The sequence below is a fragment of the Genypterus blacodes genome, unplaced genomic scaffold (assembly GCF_046128005.1).
Source record: "Genypterus blacodes isolate CSIRO-AG114 ecotype Tasmania unplaced genomic scaffold, CSIRO-AGI_Gbla_v1 ptg000032l_1, whole genome shotgun sequence".
Classification (NCBI taxonomy): domain Eukaryota; kingdom Metazoa; phylum Chordata; class Actinopteri; order Ophidiiformes; family Ophidiidae; genus Genypterus; species Genypterus blacodes.
In genome coordinates, this window is record NW_027466845.1 from 8,710,064 (window position 1) to 8,729,649 (window position 19,586).

The 19,586-nt window shown below is 45.0% G+C and overlaps 2 protein-coding genes across 2 annotated transcripts in view; one reads left to right on the forward strand and one right to left on the reverse strand.

Moving 5' to 3' along the window:
- drd2a (dopamine receptor D2a) overlaps positions 1–19,234 on the forward strand; it is a 31,304-nt gene extending 12,070 nt beyond the window's left edge. Inside the window, exons 2-8 of the mRNA XM_076146607.1 lie at positions 3,766–4,076; positions 13,282–13,391; positions 15,814–15,950; positions 16,959–17,164; positions 18,069–18,155; positions 18,339–18,735; positions 18,939–19,234. Coding sequence (XP_076002722.1) covers positions 3,798–4,076; positions 13,282–13,391; positions 15,814–15,950; positions 16,959–17,164; positions 18,069–18,155; positions 18,339–18,735; positions 18,939–19,135 — 1,413 coding nt within the window. The 5' untranslated portion in view covers positions 3,766–3,797 and the 3' untranslated portion in view covers positions 19,136–19,234. The remainder of the gene's footprint in view (positions 1–3,765; positions 4,077–13,281; positions 13,392–15,813; positions 15,951–16,958; positions 17,165–18,068; positions 18,156–18,338; positions 18,736–18,938) is intronic.
- LOC142995506 (E3 ubiquitin-protein ligase TRIM39-like) lies at positions 5,728–8,127 on the reverse strand. Its single transcript, XM_076146608.1, has 2 exons — positions 8,036–8,127; positions 5,728–7,349 (listed from the first exon to the last, which is right to left on the reverse strand). Exon 2 carries the CDS (start codon positions 7,299–7,301, stop codon positions 5,895–5,897), a length of 1,407 nt encoding a protein of 468 aa, XP_076002723.1. The 5' UTR covers positions 7,302–7,349; positions 8,036–8,127; the 3' UTR covers positions 5,728–5,894.
- Positions 19,235–19,586: the final 352 nt, after the last annotated feature.

Consider the following 19,586-nt stretch of genomic DNA (forward strand, 5'->3'; position numbering starts at 1 on the left):
GCGTGCGTGCGTGTGTGCGTGCGTGCGTGTGTGTGTGACTGGCAGCATATTGTCTGCTGTTTCCGTTGACACCAAGCGACGCGTTGTGACAGGATGCTCGTATGGCGGATCGGTGACACACTGACGCAGTTTCCTTCAGTACACACAAATAAAAAAACAGAAAGCGACACTGACAACACGCTGCCACACTAATCAGCGCACCTGAGCCCCATTACTGACATATGGCGTGTCTGAGGTAAGAGCAAGTGACAGCCAGGGCATTAATGAGCCGCTGCCTCACACGGCGCCCCCTGGTGTCGTGACAGGCGTCCAATCAGAGCAGAGGAAAGCTAACGTCTCTGTTTTAGAGCTTTGCAGGCTTAAGAGACACAGTAGGAGTGTGTCCACACACTGTGCGTGTTGAAGCTACCGTTTCACACTCCTTATTTAAAATCGTGTACTCGACGAGGACGCATTCCTTTACATTCCTTTACATGAGTCAGTGTCTAAAAATACAAATCAGGACAGATTGCAAACCAGCGTATGGAGTAAAAGGTCAATAAGTACAGACTCCTCTGCATATTCTGCTGTTAAGTGATGTTGAGGTTCTCGCTAAACGTCTGGTGAGATCCGGCTCGACCTCTGCCATCATCGCCATCGCCAGCCATCACTCATGGCTGCTATTTATAAAAAAGTAAATAGATGCAGTTACAATAACACACATGTAGGGGGCTCTCACTCCCCCGTCTGCCTAAAGTCCACTTCCTGGTATCAAACCTTCCACCAGGCCAATTTTGTGTCCTTATTTGTCCTTGTGATCTGATAACGTCCAAATACATCACACACTAAAAATGCACTCCGAAAACATAGACAGTATGAAAACATAAATAGTTTCAGGACAGTTTGTGTGTGTGTGTTTGTGTGTGTGTGTTTGTGTGTGCGTATGAGTCACTGGTCTTGTTCCTGTTCTCTTTGATATGTGTTTCCAACATTTTCAGTCATATATCAAAAAGTTCCTGAGTGATTCTGCGCCTCGCTTGTGTTCTCTGTTACATTCCGTTTTAAAGCGCATGTTTTGACAGAAATAAAACAGGAGACATTTGACATCTGCTCTGGGTTTCATCTGCACCATCCAAGCAACTTGACAGTCAACACAAAGTTTGCCTTCATTTGCTTGAGGCGGGTACAGGAAGTGCCGACTTTGTTAGCGACTGCATGAAAGTGTCTAGACAATCCCGCCTGGACGTTTGTAAGAGTTTCTCGGTTGATGTAGTTTCGGATTTCTTGCTCGGTCTAATTCTGGCCGTGGTGCTTTTGTGACGTCTCGCTCATTTCTCTGTCGCTGCTGGACTGTCAATCAACTCCTTTTTTAATATCCTGACTGCTTTTGAACTCTATTTTCATCGCCGCCATCACGACATACTCAGGTGTAACCAACACTCGGGTACAGATACGCTCTAACACGCCTCTGCAGTCTATTTAAGAACCACTGCAAGTTGTTCTCCTCAGATATCAAACATGATGAAGATCAGGTTGAGTTGTAAATGAAGCAGCAGATTCAAGTTCTCACCGGCGACCAGAGCAGTGTTGAGAACCATCGCACATATGTTAGGAAGTAGAGCAAGCAAGTAAATTAGATGAGACAGCTGCAGAGCGTCTGCAGGGAGCACAACGCTGCCCGATGCCCCTGGGCAATGATTACACACGGCAACAGGATCAACACTCCTTCTCTCCCTCACCTTCTCTCATTCTTCTCTCGTTCCTGCATAAATGGGTCCCCGCGCTCTTGCTTCCCTCTCTCCTCCTCCGGTCACTCCTGTGGACACATCACACACTTCCAATGCGTCACTACTTTTGCATGTATCTCAGCCTAGAAGCGTGTACAGTTTGTGAATATTCCCAGGAAATGTGTAAAGTTATGTGGGGCAGCAGCAAGCGTTCCTGGAGAGGAGCGTGAGTGTGAAAGCGTCTCTGAGGAGTTTAACTGGAAGCGGTCCAGGATTAAGCAAATTAATGCAACACATTCAACAGACATTGCTGGTCTGACTTAACGAGCTACAGTACATGCAAATCTGTTTCTTACCCGTATTTGTTTTCGTGTATCTACAATTGAAATGAGAAGTTACAAAACATCGAAACATGCCACATCTTCCCATCTCAGAGATTTGGCTGAACCTGCAGTCAGGTCTCTGGATAACAAAGCGGTAGGTGGGTTTTTTTGGAGGCAAAAACACACACACATACATAGTGTTACGCTTGTTAAAAACACTCCACACACACACAATCCAGGAGCCCATATTCGTGAGGCGTTAAGCTTTGTAGTTTAGGTTTGCTTGGCTGCCTCTGGGTCTGCAGCCAGGGATCAGCCAACTTTAAACTGATCCATGGAATTCTAAAATGCGATCATGCAAATGTGACCTGAAAGTTATCTCAGGTTAGGGTTCAGCAGAATGACAGTGACTCTTACTACAGCGCTGGATCCAGAACACAGGTGCCTTTTACACGCAGCGCTGATGATGGCAGTATAAGTTTTCATCCTTTACCCGCGGATGAGCTTCATTTATTTCTTTAAATATAAAACAAATTGCGGGCTGTCGTGGCTCAGGTTCCAGGTGCAAGCACAGCAAGTGACATCTCACAATTAAAAATAATTAATGCAAGCGAGTGGAAGCGTGAAGCTCAGGAAAGGTAAGAATTTGTCCACACCTGGCTAGCTGTGGCGTATGTGGTCCGGCAGATCTGATGCAATCCCAGTTCCTGCACCTTGCATGAGGAAGCAGCAGTCTGAGCGATTATGAGGTGGGTGGAATTGCCTCAAGACTGTAAAGATCCATATGAATGCAAGACACTCACTGCTGGGTTTGGAAATGAGATGAAATACGGAATTTCAAGTAGATCACTATGAGCAGAAGCAACAGCCTGAAACGATGTAGAATCAATTAGTATATGACCGAGGGGGTTGAGCAGCGAGTGTGAGGGCGCAGGACCAGAGACTGTAAGTGGAGCATGACATAAATATTAATCCAGCGATGACAGGAGCGAGGGAGGATGTGTCGGTGTGTATTTTCTCTGTCACACCTGGAGCTTCATGGAGTTCAGACTGACTGTGAACTTGAACCACTGAAGGGATGGTGGAGGTAGAATCCTCCTGACAGCAGCATCTCATCTCTTTATCTGGATACTGAGGTGGGATGTGAATGCAAAGTGTAAGGATGTTGTGATTGGTAGAACATTATCTGCTCTGCCAGGCCCACACGTGTTTTGCATGTGATTAGAGTCACTATCTCAGTTAGAGATACCAATCAGTACGTCAATCAATCAATCAATCAATCAATCAATCAATCAATGTGTAGCACATAAAGCAATATGTGCAGTTGAAAGGGCTTTGTGTTATTTATTGACATAATAATTCAATATTAGTGGCATAAAGACCATCAAAAAGATGAGGGATGATATCATGAATACAATGATAAAGGTAAGCACTTTCTGAGTAAGTCATTCATTTCATTTTTTTTTTTTTTTGCAATTTGTTTTTATTGAAGCAGATATTGTACATGACATTGTGCATACAGGTGAAGGGAATTTTGGAGATCATTTTTTTTATAGAAAGAGGGGAAAGAGGAGAGAGAGAGATAGAGAGAAGGGAGGCAACCTGGACCTGGAAGGTGGACACCGACAGTCCACACAGAAAGTTATTAGATGGTAGTTCTTTATAATTGTATGCAAATATGGTCCCAAGCACAGTCCCATTCTAAGCCCAGGTGTTTTCTCTGTCTTGTCTCTCAGGGCCCGTCTTAGGCCTCCGTCACTCACAGCTAATGGATGTCCTAACCCAGTATGCCTACAATGACAGTTTCTTTGAAAACGGAACATGGGGGGTCAACGCAACCGATCAGGGGCAGAAGCACCCGTACAACTACTACGCCATGCTGCTCACGCTGCTCATCTTCGTTATCGTCTTCGGCAACGTGCTGGTGTGCATTGCTGTGTCCAGGGAGAAAGCGCTGCAGACCACCACCAACTACCTGATCGTCAGCCTGGCCGTGGCCGACCTGCTGGTGGCCACGCTGGTCATGCCCTGGGTCGTCTACTTGGAGGTAAGATAGAGAGAATGCACACACACAAGCACGCACGCACACACACACACTCAAAGGGACATAATTAAGCGGACATGCACTTATAGAGCACTGTATCTCTGTCTACCCCTCCTCCCCCGTTCCATTTATGTGACGCTGTTGCTTTTATCATTGATAAATTGCTTGTGAATTACAAAAGGTGACACACTGACTAGTAGCAAAACTATATTTGGAAGCTTCGAGTGTTTCTATAAACGCCCCCGGTCTCCTAAAACCATCCTAATATTACCTCAAAATGATATATATATATCCTAAATGTGACATCATTTCACCATTAGTGTGGTTAATAATCAAATGTATCTCAACATATCTGCAAAGCTTGAATACATTTTCCAGAGCACTAAAGTTTTGGATTACCTTCAGGCTATATTGTAGATTTAATCAAATTCTAGAAAACAGTTAGATACTGTAGCTTTGTGCAGCATAATGTATGCATGGGCCAAATGTATTACTTGACAGGCATGAAATGAAATGTGGTGACAGTGGAACTGTAGGCAAACGACTTTAGTTGCAGTCAGCACATCAAAGCTTCAATATACAACCAGGGTGGAGGTGAGTGTATGTCATATCGTTTACATTGTATATATATAAATCTTGCAGTGGCCTGTATAGCGATGGCACTGTGTGACAACGTTGAATTAAATCGTCACTGAAAACAGAACATTGCCTTGCGTACACCATCGAACTGTCTTCACTCTCCCCGATCAATACCGAGCAGGATGTGGGCTATTTTTCAGAACAAAAATGTAGGTATCTCTCTATCTTTACATCCTCTTTCATCTCCTCTGTCTGCACTCTGAGGTGATTTCTATCCATCAGGCTTTAGGTCACGCTGTCAGACTCACAAAAAGCAATCTAAGACAACATTGACTCTAATCCCCTTGTGTCTGTGTGACTCATGGTGATTACAACTCCGATCAGATTTCAGTGTATTAATCCACTGCTTGTCCATTGTCTCTCCCTGTCTGGATGTGTGTAAATAAACTGACAGGTGACAGGTGACATTGGCACTTCAAAGCTTGTGCTGTTAAACATTATAAAAACATCAATTATCCAAAGAATATATCCAACCTGTCTATGTGAGGTTGTTCAAGCAGTAATCACTAGTTTTAGCGACGGTGGCAGGAGGTCAACGGAATGACGTCGCTTTGTATTTAGATGGGCTATTGGATAGACGCAACAATACCTCACATCAAAGTAGTGCTAGTAGTAGGAGGAGTTGTAGCAGTAGAAGTAGTAGTAGTAGTAGTAGTTTGCTTGTACCACGTATTACATACCTGCGTTGTGCTTGAGTGAGGATGTAGGTTGTATTGTTTTGGTTGTGTTTTTCATGTTTGGTGAGCTGGATTCAATGGGAGATGTTCTGGTTCTGGTTCTGGTTCTGATTAAACAGTTTTTACTGAGCAGCAGGATCCTAGTTGGCTCATGTTCCCTGAATGTGACGAAGACCGAAGACAGAACTCACTTGATTCATTCGCTTCTCTTCACTAATCCAACCACAAGCCAACATTTGTTATATTTACAATGATCAGACAATTAAACCTTTTTCTTTCACCACACACACATGGAAAGACTTCAGTCAAAGCTCCCTATTGATTTATTGATTGGCAGTAATTACAGTTATTAGATCAGATCATTGTGGGTAAATTGTTGTGTAACAGCGGTAACAATCAAAGACAATTATGATGTCATCAGTCAAAAACAGCACATGAATCAGAATGTCAAGAAATGTCAAAGTAAAGACACAGATCGGCTCGTTATGTCTACATTCATCCCAGTTTACTCAGTGTGACTGACAGCTGAGATCATCAGTGGGGCGGAGTTTGTACCACCATGAGTAACACAGGGACTGAATAATGGGCGGAGTTTGTGAGTGAAGATGCAACCAGTAAAGGAGAAGATCAGAGCTGCAGTGTGGACGTCATAGAAGGAGACCAGACCCTCCTCGTAATCCACGAACACTCCCACCTTCTCTGGCTTGGACTTCACACTCAGACGGACAGGAGGCTCATCAGGAGCTAAGAACTTGCTTTCATTCCTCAACCTAACGGTCCAGTAACCGTTCTGAGGGGTTGTTGTGATGTGTCCCTTTCTGCTGAGCGACTCACTGGCCACCCCTAAAGTCCATGCAGTCTTTCCTTTCACCTGAATCTCGTAGTAAGATCTTCCTGAGGAGAAACTCTGCTTTCCTAATACATAAACACATCTATCAAATCTTTCTGGGTTGTCTAGGAGATTCTTCCTCACATCCCCACAGTGAACTTGTTTCTCATCCTCAGACAGGATGAGATTGGGATGAGCTGTATCAGGATCCAGTGTCACATCCACTGCGAACTGCTGGATCCTCTTCAGCTCCACCTCCAGCAGCTTCCTCACCCCTTTGCTGATGGTCCTCTCCAGCTGAGCCACAGCTTTCACCACGCTCCCCTCATGTGACTTATGATGGATGACCTGTGTGCAGTCCTTGGTGGGAGGAGCAGTGCAGTTGGATGGGAAGCTTTGGAGGAGGTGGAGGTGATCTTGAGAGCGTAGAAGCTGCTCCACCTCAGCAGCTCTCTCCATCAGCTCAGAGAGTTCCTGCTGCAGCTCTTTAATGAAGCCTTCAGCCTGTTTCTGTGTGTTCTTCTGCCTCTCCTCTACGTCCTTGAAGAAGTCGGCCTGGCTTTTCTCCACCATCTGCTTCAGAGCGGTGAAAACCTGGGCTCCGTCTGCTTTCTCCCTCTGTGCAGCGTCCCCGCTGAGGTTTGCTGACTGTATGATCTCCTGGATCTTCAGTCTTCTCTGCTGGATCTTCTGCTGAATTTCAGCCTCTGTCTTCTCCAGCTCAGCCTTCTTTCCTTTATATTCTTCTTCCAAAGGAACACACTCATGGTTCTTGTGGATGAAAACAGGACAGATGAGGCACACACAGGTCTGGTCAGTCTTGCAGAAGAGCTTCAGAGTTTCGTTGTGCTTCTTACACATCCTGTCTTGCAGGTTGTCCAAAGGATGGATCAGCTTATGTGATTTTAGGCGTGGTGCTGTCAGATGAGCCTCCAGATGAGTCTCACACCTCAGGCAGGACTTTGTGGCATTCAGTTTGGTTCCGGTGCAGACGACACACTGAGCTTCTCCTGGTCCGGCAGCGTGTTGCTCTGACCCTCTGCCGCCTTTGTTTCTGGCTGAATATCTGAACCTAGTGCCCATCTCAGATATGAACTTGTTCACGTGTAGCTCAGGTCTTCTGACAAAAAGCTTTTGACACAGGACACACACATACACACACACAAACACACACAGGAGAACAAACTGGAATTACACAATCACGATTGTTTAACATTACATTACATTACGGTCATTTAGCAGACGCTTTTATCCAAAGCGACTTCCAATAAGTGCGTTCAACAAAGGTAGATAAAAGTACTTCAGGTCACCAGTTAACAAGCCAGTAAAGCTCCGCAGCAAAGTATCATCATATGTAGTTCTTGTAAGAGTGAAAGGGAAGGAGAGGCGACTTTGTTATTAATGGATATTACAACAAAATGTCCTGAGGGCAGCGTCTACGGAAAGGTCATTGGTTTTGTCTCTTTGTTACTATTCTGACTGTTTGACTCTTCTGACTTAGAATTAGGTCAACATGACTATGGGCTGCATTCCATTCACTACCTGGTGTGATGGGCGCAGCTCACTGCAGTGACTCACTGACACAGATAAATGAAGTCACTTGCTGCACTTTTCCTGCTCTGGCGCTGAAAACACAGCGAGGAAAATGGTCGATGCATCAAGCACAGCTCCTGGAGCTACAAATATCAACCTGTGAACGTCTGGAATATGAGCGAAGCCTTTCAGAATGATGGAGTGGAGTGAAGTGAAAAGTGTGAGTGCAGCTCAGCTTTTTCTCATGCTGCTTGTTAAACAGTAAATATTCTGTCTGTACTCACCAAAGTTTGGCTTGCTGCGCTGCGGACAAACGTCTGATCCACTCGCTTCTCTTCTCCTGTTGCCGTGTAGACTGCTGCTCAGCTGGGACTCTGACTCACTTTCTGTTTTGCTGTAAGAACATCACACTGATGCTCCACCTCTTTGTGAGGTTTCATGGGTGGAGCAACAGGTGATCACAGCACAGACAGAGCAACAATAACAGAGAGAAAATGAGAAACTCGCTCAGTAATGGAGGGTCCAGCTATGTAATATATGTGTGTGTGTGTACATGTGTGAACGTGTGTGTGTGTGCGTGTTTGTGGCTATTTGAAGTAAGTGCAGAAAGCTGTGAGTGGATGGTCCTTTGGGAAGGCTGGTGTCAAAATGTGAGAGGAGGGAAGGATAAAGCAATGTGGAACTCTGTGTTCTTGTTTACTTCTTAGTCGTCTGGCAACTTTTTACAGCTACCCAGAGTCCACAGCTGTAAACATCCAAGTAACACAGAGGTCTCAGTATCGCCACAACCACCATAAAACTTTGAAATGAATGAAGACATTGTTTTACTTTTGTTTCAAGCATGGAGTTGCAAATCGATCTCAGGTCAGTGACGGCACAAGCAGCAACTGTTAGAAATGTTGTGACATTACATTACATTACGGTCATTTGGCTGACGCTTTTATCCAAAGCGACTTACATTACATTTACCACCCTTCGCAGAGGGGGGAGCAATTGAGGGTTCGGTGCCTTGCTCAGGGGCACCTCGGCAGGGGCTCGAACCGGCAACCCTCCGGTTCCCAAGCGGAAGCTCTACCCACTGAGCCACTGCCTCAGCTGTGAGTCAGTTTCAGTTGGATGCTGACCTTAAATGGACCTTTACAGGGATTTTGAAATGAAGCGAGAGTGATTGATATACTGCAGAATACCGCTGGTGTTTGAACACGGTGCTGCTCTCTCAGCTACACTATATGAAGACTTTGAGGGCAGAATTAGATCTCGTGTTTGTTCTCTCTCTGCTCTTGTACGCTGCAGACAGTATAACTCAAACATAACATTTTATTGTACTGGTACTTCTTCTTCCTCTAACATGTGCCAAAGGACTAGAACAAGGCTTCATAAGAAAAGAAAAGAAAATTTTCTATAAACCTCTGAGCCAGGACAACAAATGCTCAGAGGCCATGAGTCCGTGAATTTACAGTATGGAACCAATCAAGAGAAGCCATTACAGAGACCTGAGGGGTCTGATTTATAAGGGATCAGCAACTCGGTTGCTCTCAGTTGGGCATTGGCCCAGTAGGTGGTATAGGAGTTTAAATTCAATCGATGAAACTGGAAGACAGTGAAGTGAGGCTGAAGCTGGAATAATGTGAGGCAGACCAGGATGAGCGTCTAGGGAGAATGAAAGGATGGAGAAGCTATAGCTAGCGCCAACTCGTCTCTCTGCTGGCTGTAAGCCTCTCAACACCAAAATATCTCTGACTCATTCTATTCTTCGATTGACAATTAACGCCTCGTTCCGCTTGGTTGACCCGCAACGGAATTCCAAGTTTAATGTGCTCAATCTATAGATTTTGAAGGAGCTGTCAGAGACGGCTATCAAGTGGAGAGGAGACGACAGCCAGAGCGACTGTTTGAAAGAGTTGAGTTTGAAAGAATGACTTATACTGGTGGGATTGGAGGTGTGGCTAAGGAACCAGCAACAACACCACCGGAATGATTGCCGTTCTAAATGGGAGCTTAGAGTTGAGTGTCATCAGCGAAGAATCGTAACTAACCTGAAGGCCAATGAGCAAATACAGGGGGGTCAAACCTTGGACCTACGCCGTTTCTTCCATAGAAAAAGTCTCTAACCCTCATCCTCCTCCTCTTCCTCCAGCTGCTCTTTATACATGTGGTTCATTGCAGCATTACCGACCCAGCTTTTCATTGAAGTTTCATAAACTCCGAGAGTATGAGCTAGTGTTGCAGACAAGCAATTACAGAGAGAAATTGATTCACAGATTAATGTGCTGAGAACCCAGCACCGGCTGTTTATCAAAGTCAGAATTGATTACCCCGGCATATATTTGAAACCAGATGCTCGTTCCCACCTCTGTTTCCTAAGCTGCCGTGCGTCCGGCGAATATGAAGTGGAGGGAGGGAGAGAGGGAGAGAGGGAGAGAGAGAGAGAGAGAGAGAGAGAGAGAGAGAGAGAGAGAGAGAGTGTCAGCTGGACTGGTTTAATGATTTGGATAAAGGTTTATTACAAACACATAATTAAATCAATTTATGTGCAGAGAGCAGCCTCACAAGCAATCACAAATACTCAGTTACATAATCACAAATGCAAATATGTTGATGTTATAGACTAAGAGGAATATGTAGCAGTTCACCAGATAAGGATTAGAATTTTCTGAACATGCATAACAGGTAGCACTATCTTGCCGTGTCTCTACCAGACCTTCGACCTGCTTTTCTACCCACCCCCAACACACACACACACACACCCACACACACACACACACACACACACACACACACACACACACACACACACACACACATACATACACATACATCTGTTCATCTCTGGTGTCACAGGTCATGGCCGCGACTAAGAGCTTCTTGTTCATAACGTCATCGGCGTGGACGACACTGACAGGTTACTCACACTACATGGGCAAATTATTCAACCTGCCCTTTCTTATTAAATGCTACATTAGCATTACGTCTCCAAGTGTGACTAATTTAGAAACCATACAGCAGACACATTATGCTGGACCTTAGATGTGCAGGTTGATTATAGCGGAGGTGAGTAAAAGTAGACTGCACATTACGTTAATATAGATTTATTGTGGACTTCCTACATCAAATTGCCTTTCTCCTGTTTGTAATTATATAACGACCACAGCATTGATTGTGATATGTATGCAGGTTTCTTCTTCTTGCATTCTTTAGCACATTGCCACACCATATGATAGCAGGTATGGGCAATATTTAATCTTAATTGGAAACATTACGGAGATCAAGATCACTTAATAGTACAACTCAGAGGTGCCGGTGGTTCATTTGTACACAAAGTGAGACGAATGGCTTACATTCTAACAAAAGCAGCCAATGTTGTAGGTAAATGTCGACACTTAAAAGGTATAAATGCAAATCTCAACTGAATGTGACCCAACCAGCGGTCGCTAAGGAGACAGATGGAAGCCAAGTACAAGCAGACAATTCCATTTTGGTCGGAAAAGCTTCAAAAGTTTGTTTTTTTTCATTTTCATAAGGAATCACAGGCGTCCTTTTCTTCGTTTTCTTCAGGTGTCAAAATATATAAGACTAAGAAATCATTATGTTAATCTGACATACAGTATGTGTGATATAATTCTAATATCAGAGAAAAGGGATTCCAGCCTGATTAATGGTGACGCCTCACTCGGCTCCTTCTGGCCACTCTCAGTCCCCACAGCTTCTATTACTGCATTTTCAATTTCCCCAAAGCTGTGCGTTTGCAAATTTAAATCAGAACGCTGATACATCCTGAATAATGAAGCGCCACGAACAGTCTGAAGATTGAAATTGAAGTTGGAGGGACGACTGGGACAGAAATGAAAAAGAAATATTTATATCCTACAGTTGACATTTGCATAACAGTTGGATATGCTCTTTTCTCTCTCTCTTCTCCCTCTCCTCCTCCTCTTCCTCCTCTCTCTGGACCCTCATGGTGCTCAAATCTCTCTCTGATTCTTCCTCTCTGAAAGTTTCTTTCTCTTTGGCCATATGTTAAGGTTTTTTGGAGAGCTTTGGATGGGAATCCTTTGTTGTTGCGGGCCTGTAAAGCCCTTTGAGACTGTATCTGATGTTAGACTACAAATAAACCGGGTCTGACTTGAAACTGAACTTTTTGAACCTTTGTTATGATGTAACTGATTGTCAGACGTGACGCTACAAACTGCACGACTCAGTTTCACATCTACTGAATGTGTTTCTCCAAAGTGTTGGGGGGATGGAAAGAGTTGGGTCGGTGTGACACTGATAGAAAGGAGGTACAGTGGAAGAAGAGTGAGAATGATGGAGACAAAGGAGTGGGGAAAGAGAAGGTGAGGTGCAGGAGAAAGGAGGTGGAGATAGTTAGAAGACAGGCGTCAGGGGAGAAAGTGTAGAGGAAGGAGAGGAAATGAGAGGAGCGGTGCATCCATTAGCCTGTCAGATCCTCCAGCAATCACCACTATTGTTGTAAACTGCAGCAGAAAACCTGCCTGTTAATACCAAAAGCTCGTCTCTCGGGACAAAGATTAATCAAGCGCGGAGAAGCACAAGTTGACAACCCCACCATTACACTTTCCACATCTTCTGAAACTTTTTCGCCAGACTAGGTGGGCGGCATCGGACCACGCATGTCTGCCAGCCAGACGCTTGACGATGATGTTTGACGACAAGGTTTAACCGCTTTTCATAAAGCAGAGGAGTGTGAATACAAATTGTCAGACATCATCTCATGCAGCGTGTTTATCATTTATATAGTATAAGAAAAAGGAATGTAAAGCTTGAAGCAAATCAATTTCTTGACACTACGACTAAAGGGTGCAGGGAGAAGTTTGGTTGGTCTGAAAGTGAGATTCAGGTTCAGGCATCGAGGTTGAGTCATCTTCGCACATCTCGGGCTGATGTCACAGCCCACGATGTGACTTTCTCGCCATTCTGTTGAAGCTGACTTGACATCACTGAAAGGAGGATTGTGACCCTAAGATATAAAGTAGAAGAAAGCAGCTGCAGAGATAGTCGACTATTACACGCCCAACGGCGTAGAAATGGGTTTGCAGGTTCCATTATATCCAGTAGAAGACCATATCAACAATGGCGTGCCTGCAGTATCGGGGTCTCGAGCCGTCGCGTGACCTGTGGAATGCTCGCATGTCAGGTGGAAAACTCATTTGGTATTAATGCGGACCATCGGACTTCATCCAAAATCCTGGGATGAGGCAGCTGACCCTTTACCTCCCCCCCTCCCCCTCCCCCCTCCCTCCATGTATACAAACTACCAATCACTGAGCAGTACTCAAGCGTTTCCTGCTGACTTTGATTTGAACTCTTTCTTTTAATCACGCTTCAGATTTTCCTCTTTCTCTCTCTCTCTCTCTCTCTCTCTCTCTCTCTCTCTCTCTCTCTCTCTCTCTCTCTCTTTATCACTGATGTGGAAATGATATGAAGGCACACAGTCCATCAGGGGGCTCGACTGTCACCACATTTCTTTTTGTCGCAGATATGAAAAGCACATCTCTTCTGTCTCCTCTAGGTAGTGGGCGAGTGGCGTTTCAGCAAGATTCACTGTGACATCTTTGTCACGCTGGACGTAATGATGTGTACAGCCAGCATCCTCAATCTCTGCGCCATCAGCATCGATCGGTGAGTCTGATTCGCAGATTATTCAGCCCCGACGCCTGCTCGGCTTCCTGTATGGATTTTCACTTTCTGAATAACAGAATATGGTCTGAGGAAATGGAAGGTGCTGTGATGTGCAAAGCCAATAGCTATTCAGTTTGTATCTAATGCTCTGTTTATACTGTTTACAAATGAACAGGTACTGAAGATACTACTTGAAAAGGTACTTCCTAAAGGTGTTCATTTAGGAGGCGCTGTGGCAACATTCATAAAAAATTAACAAATCAATCGCGAGTGACAAAAAAGTCGAAGGGTAACTTTTCGACAACATTTTAAGCGACGTAATGCGATGAACACGTCACTTGTCTGCTGTTCACCTGGTATGAAGATCAGGAATGAATCCATCAGAGCAGATGAAGATCAGATGAGTTCCAGTGGGAAGCTTCTCAACACCGTGACAATTCCCGTGCGCTGCCATGTCTAATTTCATACAATTTTCTGCGTGGCTGCATTTTCATCTTCCCACACACACACACACACACACGCACACACACACATATATATATATAATCGGAAGATAAAATGTGCCTCTCACATATAGAGAAAACCTCATTAATCTGGAATGTTCCCATGGTGCACCGGTGTTATTGAACATGAACACACCTGCTAGATGTTCATAGGTTAGCACATCATCACATCAATTCTTGTTTTCATGAAAAACATGCATATATGTGTGACTACTAATCAGTCAAGGTGGCTTTTACAGGGTCTATATTAAAGGAGTACACTATAATAATAATAATAATAATGATTATATAACATAAATTATGATGCCCTGTTGCGGATGGTAAGATAAGATAAGAAATACTTTGCTGTTTCCTTTGGACTCAGATAAAAAGGTAGTAATAATTGAATAAAACTGTTTACAAAAGTCTGCATACAAACGTTAACACTGCTTACATGACATCATATCCCATTATGGATCAGACGGAGGGAACAGTATATAACATTCATGTATTTAACAATTTCTACTGCAAATGTTAATCTTCTCACTTAGTTTGTTTTAGACCCGCAGCATATAGAAGTGTTTTACTCTTCATCTCCTGGTGTCAATTACATTACATTACATTACGATCATTTGGCAGACGCTTTTATCCAAAGCGACTTACATTACATTACATTACCACCCTTCGCAGAGGGGGGGGCAATTGAGGGTTCGGTGCCTTGCTCAGGGGCACCTCGGCAGGGACTCGAACCGGCGACCCTCCGGTTCCCAAGCGGAAGCTCTACCCACTGAGCATCCAGACACCACCAGGAGTCCAGGCGCATTAATAATAGAAAATGTTGCGAAACTTTCAATCTTCAACAGAATTCAGATTTCCGTCAGCATGCACGCAGCAGACTGACCTCACCGACTGACGCAGGAAGTTCACTCCACATGTTCCAGCCCTGAGGGTCAAAGGTCTTTTAAGCTCCACGTTGCCACAAGCTGCAAGACTCCTATAGTGCATGAGTACTAATCCAGGATGTAAATGCAGTATTTCCTGTAAATCTGTGGCCTGAAGGCATTTTTAAATCCATGATGAAACATTTCGATTTCTAATTTTCACTTAATTTACAAATATGCCGATTGTACGTTTTTCTCTAAATGATGATTGTTATTGACTTGACACTTGAGATTGATGTACGATGCCAGTGTGTATAAGTATGTACGTATGCATTGGGACAGTCAGGTGCATGTGCCAGTCTACTAAACTCTCTGTTAAATTAAACAAACCTATACGGAGTAATTGTGCTATAATGATCCCAGCCTCCCATGTGTGTTTTCATGAAAGTCTCAACCACTTATGCATTTTGCTTAAGTCTTTTAAAGTAAATTATAGAGAAATCAATGCACTACTAAGCCACTGTAAATAGGCTTTCCAGGGGATTAGAGCAGGCTCTTTAATAAGGTCAGCCCATGTACCGAGGTTAAATGATAAGGTCTCTCCTGTGAGACGCCGAGAAGACGACGCTGCTTTCTTCTTCTTTCTGCATCCCCGCCGCTTGCTGACATTTGCAAAGGGTAATTTTTTTTAAAAAAGAGAGAGAAAAGGATCTGATCGGAGATGAGAGGGAGCATTTGTGGTTGTTTCTTTACTAGGTGTGAGAGGGAGATCCGTCAGTAGAAAGCCTCCACAATGGATCTGGATGATGGCGTCTAATGAGGGAATTTGCATTTACACTTTGCAATCAACAGGAGTTCTCATTATCTGGACGGATGCTGCATGCGTTGTGACTGGATCGCAGTAGGCGGGCCATTACGCCGTCTCTAAGCCCATCCTTCCTCCGGGCGCCGTGGGCGATCTGAAAAGAACTAATCACTTTTAATGTTTCTTTGCATCGACTTCTACTGTTTGCATACCAAGTGCAGGATAGTGATTGTTTCCTCCTTTACCCCTCACAGTTACACAGCGGTTGCTATGCCGATGCTGTACAACACTCGCTACAGCTCCAGGAGGCGCGTCACAGTGATGATCTCCGTGGTGTGGGTGTTATCTTTTGCCATATCGTGTCCCCTGTTGTTTGGCCTAAATAACACAGGTAAGACATGTTAACATCTCAAATCCTGTCTCTTTACCTTGGCCTGGTGTCCCAAACAGATAGAGGTCAGAGGTCAGAGGTCAAATGGAGAGGATATGTAGACAAATTATACATATTGGCCCGCTTATGATCATTGCAAAATCGCAGTGTAGCAATCCCACCGCTGATAGAGTTCACAGCTTCACAGGAAGTCGTTTTCAGTGTCTCTCTCCTGAAATGTGCCGGCGTTCCTTTGACTAATGTCGTTTTCTAGTATTAGATTAAGAACAACTCTCTCTCCCTCCTCTTTATGCACTGAAGTTAAACAGAAAAAAACGTTTTGTCAACCATATTACCCATAATTCCCGTCTCCATCTGCTGTGTCGACACAAACATTAGCACTAAATATCCATGAAAAGAGTCATTTTCTGCTCAAGTCCCAACCCTTACGAAAACGTATTAGAATACTCCTCAAGCGCTTCTCTGCATCAGCAATAAAACGCGTAACCAGGTTGGTCCCAGTTGGTATACCTGCGTACGGGAAAAAGATGGAGAAGGCGACCTCTCTGTGCACTCTGGTGTGAAGCGAGTGTAAAGGTCACGATTGTAGCCAAGGGCACAAGCAGGCCTGGCCTTCAAAGTAATCAGCATGATCTAAATGAAGAAGCGGCCGCAGGAAGGTGATAGGATCTCTCCATTTGGCTCCGCGCTGATGCCTCATGGCAGCGTTCTTGCAAAGCCGGAATTGTGAAGGTTTCCCATCTGGTCCCTGGAGAACCGAGGCAGGTACGCTTTTGATTTCAGGATATGGAAATGATAGAGCTGTGCCACGCTGTCAGGTTAGGAGGTCACGTTTGAAGCTGAGCAGTTTACAGAGGAGAGAGTTCAGAGTTCAAATGTTCACAGGGAGCGTTTGCCGTCATCGCCGGAGGAGGTACTTAGATGTTTAGTAGCTGTCAGATGAACTCAGTGGACGCTTGATTCTGTCTGACACAACGCCTTCTGTCCCCGTGTGCTTGTCTCCCTCAGCGACTCGCGACGAGTCCCTCTGCGTGATCGCCAACCCAGCCTTCGTGGTCTACTCTTCCATTGTGTCCTTCTACGTGCCCTTCATCATCACCCTGCTGGTTTATGTGCAAATTTACGTGGTGCTAAGGAAGCGACGGAAACGTGTCAACACCAAACCTAAGCGTATGTGTCAGGCTGCCAACCCTGATGGTCCGTCGTCGATGAAGGTGAGCTGCTGTGACACTGTAGGCTGTTAGAATGTTGTATTGATCGCACAAGAGTTGGAGAATGGAACTATGCTCCATAGAGATGAAAAGGATTTGTTTTCTGACGTTGTCGTTTTCGAGCAAACATTTGTTTTGATTATGAAAATCAAATCAATTCCTTTCTCAACCCAATTACACGGCGTGGCTTTAGGGAGCGCCGCTGCGTTATGTAACAGCATACGGTAAGTGAGGGAGACTGAGACATGAAGAAGATTGATTTTCTGTGTAAAAACAGCAGCGGGTTGCATTCCAGACGAGAGATTGAAAGGCCAAAGGCTGCATTACACCTAAGGCATCAGGAGCTCGTTTACCCCCCATATTCAGATGAAACGCACCGTAACCGTAACGATGATTACATTGAGTAAACCCATTTCAGCCTTAATGTCACATTTATTTGCCTGACACGTCTCTGTGTTGAAAGGCCTCATGCAAGACCGACCGTGATGGACCTTTGCTTCGCTCAGTATTGATTTCTGGGACTCAGTGAAGCTGGATGCTCTCAGCACAGGAAGCTGAGGACGGCGTCTGAGCCGCTAACGGGACCCGTGCATGCGCCTGTGCAACACAGGGGACAAGATGTTCACAATGTCTACCATGAAGAAAACAATATATCAATATCTGTCATTTTTATTGATGTTTTGTACAAACTAGTATGTTAAAAGTATAACAAGTTAACTTTATAATGATTGATCATTTAGTTAAATAAAAGTCTAATTTCCATGTGTTTGGATCACTTCTCATTATCAGTTGAATGTAAAAGACAAAGTGCTGTAACCTTTATGTCCCCTATCAGGTGGACGCGTCTGTCCGTTGTGCGTGGACGGTGCCGTGTCCTGGTAGACTGACACAGCTGTTTGTGTTGCAGGATAAGTGCACTCACCCAGAGGATGTGAGGTTGTGTACCATGATTGTTAAATCTAATGGGAGTTTTCCTGTCAACAAGAAGAAAGTGGTGTGTTGTCTTTTATTGTTTTCCATTTCTAAAACCTGTCATTGTTAGAAGCAGTTGGTTTGGCCTGTAAAAGGTTTAGCAAACAGTCACCTTGTATTTTCCCCTCCATCTCTCACAACAAGAAGTTTAAAAACACTTTCCTGCTCACTGTGATCGATTCTGAATCTTAAAAACGCTGTGCAGATCTTCATCAAGGACGGGGTCAACGAGGGGGAAGATCTGGAGCTGGACGAGCTGAACAGCGCCAGCAGCCAGAAGCAGAGGCAGCAGCCAGCGCCGGCGCCGCAGTGCGCGCTGGGAGACACGCCGGCCACTAGCCACCAGCTGCTAGTGCCCAACAAGGCCAACGCCAGCCCCACCTCCGCGCCGCCCACGCCCCCCGAGCAGGGAGGCAGGGCGGAGAAGAATGGAGATCCTGCCAAGGCGGCCCCGAGCGACCCGCCGCCCCCCGTGGCCAAAGCCTTCCAGACACAGGCGTTACCCAACGGCAAGACTCAGACTTCTGTGAAAACCATGAGCAAGAGGAAGATCTCCCAGCAGAAAGAGAAGAAAGCCACTCAGATGTTAGCCATCGTGTTAGGTAAACAAGTTATTTGCGATCGAATTCTCTTAAATAGGCGATGATGAAATTTAACGAAGGAATGCATGCGGCACTATATACAACACACACACACGCGGTGATGCAATACAACGAAACACTCGCCTTTATTTTTGTGTCTCTTTTGTGCCGACACGAATCATCCCAACCTAGCATCTCTGAACTCTCTTCCCTCATCCCTTCAGGTGTCTTCATCATCTGCTGGCTGCCGTTCTTCATCACGCACATCTTGAACACCCACTGCACCAAATGCAAAGTCCCAGCCGAGATGTACAACGCGTTCACCTGGCTGGGCTACGTGAACAGCGCCGTCAATCCCATCATCTATACCACCTTCAACGTGGAGTTCAGGAAGGCGTTCATCAAGATCCTGCACTGCTAAGAGACGGAGAGCGGGCATCTCGTCTTGGCATATACCTCATCCTCATGGGGGAAGGGTAAAGGCACCACAGGGGGGGGAGGGGCGCAGCTGCAACCGCAATCTGCCATTTTGAAATGACAGAACTGGTAGACTGGGGACTTCTGGGAGGCGCGTCGGGCCTCTGCGTGTGAATCGTCAGGTCGGAGTTCTTCTAAATCACCGAATGTAAAACGAGTAATGTCTGTAAGCGACGGCCTGGTGTGGTGGATGGCAGACGAACTGTATCGTTGTTCTCTGAAGTCATTGTGCGTCGTGTCACGTGAGGAGCCATCTGTGTATACAACACACATGCAAACTGTCGCCAGCTGTTATTAATTGTGTGCGTGTTTAACGTTTTTGACGATGGAAATTTTCCCGCGGTTCTTCTCCATATCAAGTCAGTGTTCATCGCAGTATTAAAACCAACAGGCGA

What these genes read in the sequence shown, in the direction of transcription:
- LOC142995506 (XM_076146608.1), bottom strand. Translation starts at nt 7,301, where the DNA reads ATGGGCACTAGGTTCAGATATTCAGCCAGAAACAAAGGCGGCAGAGGG.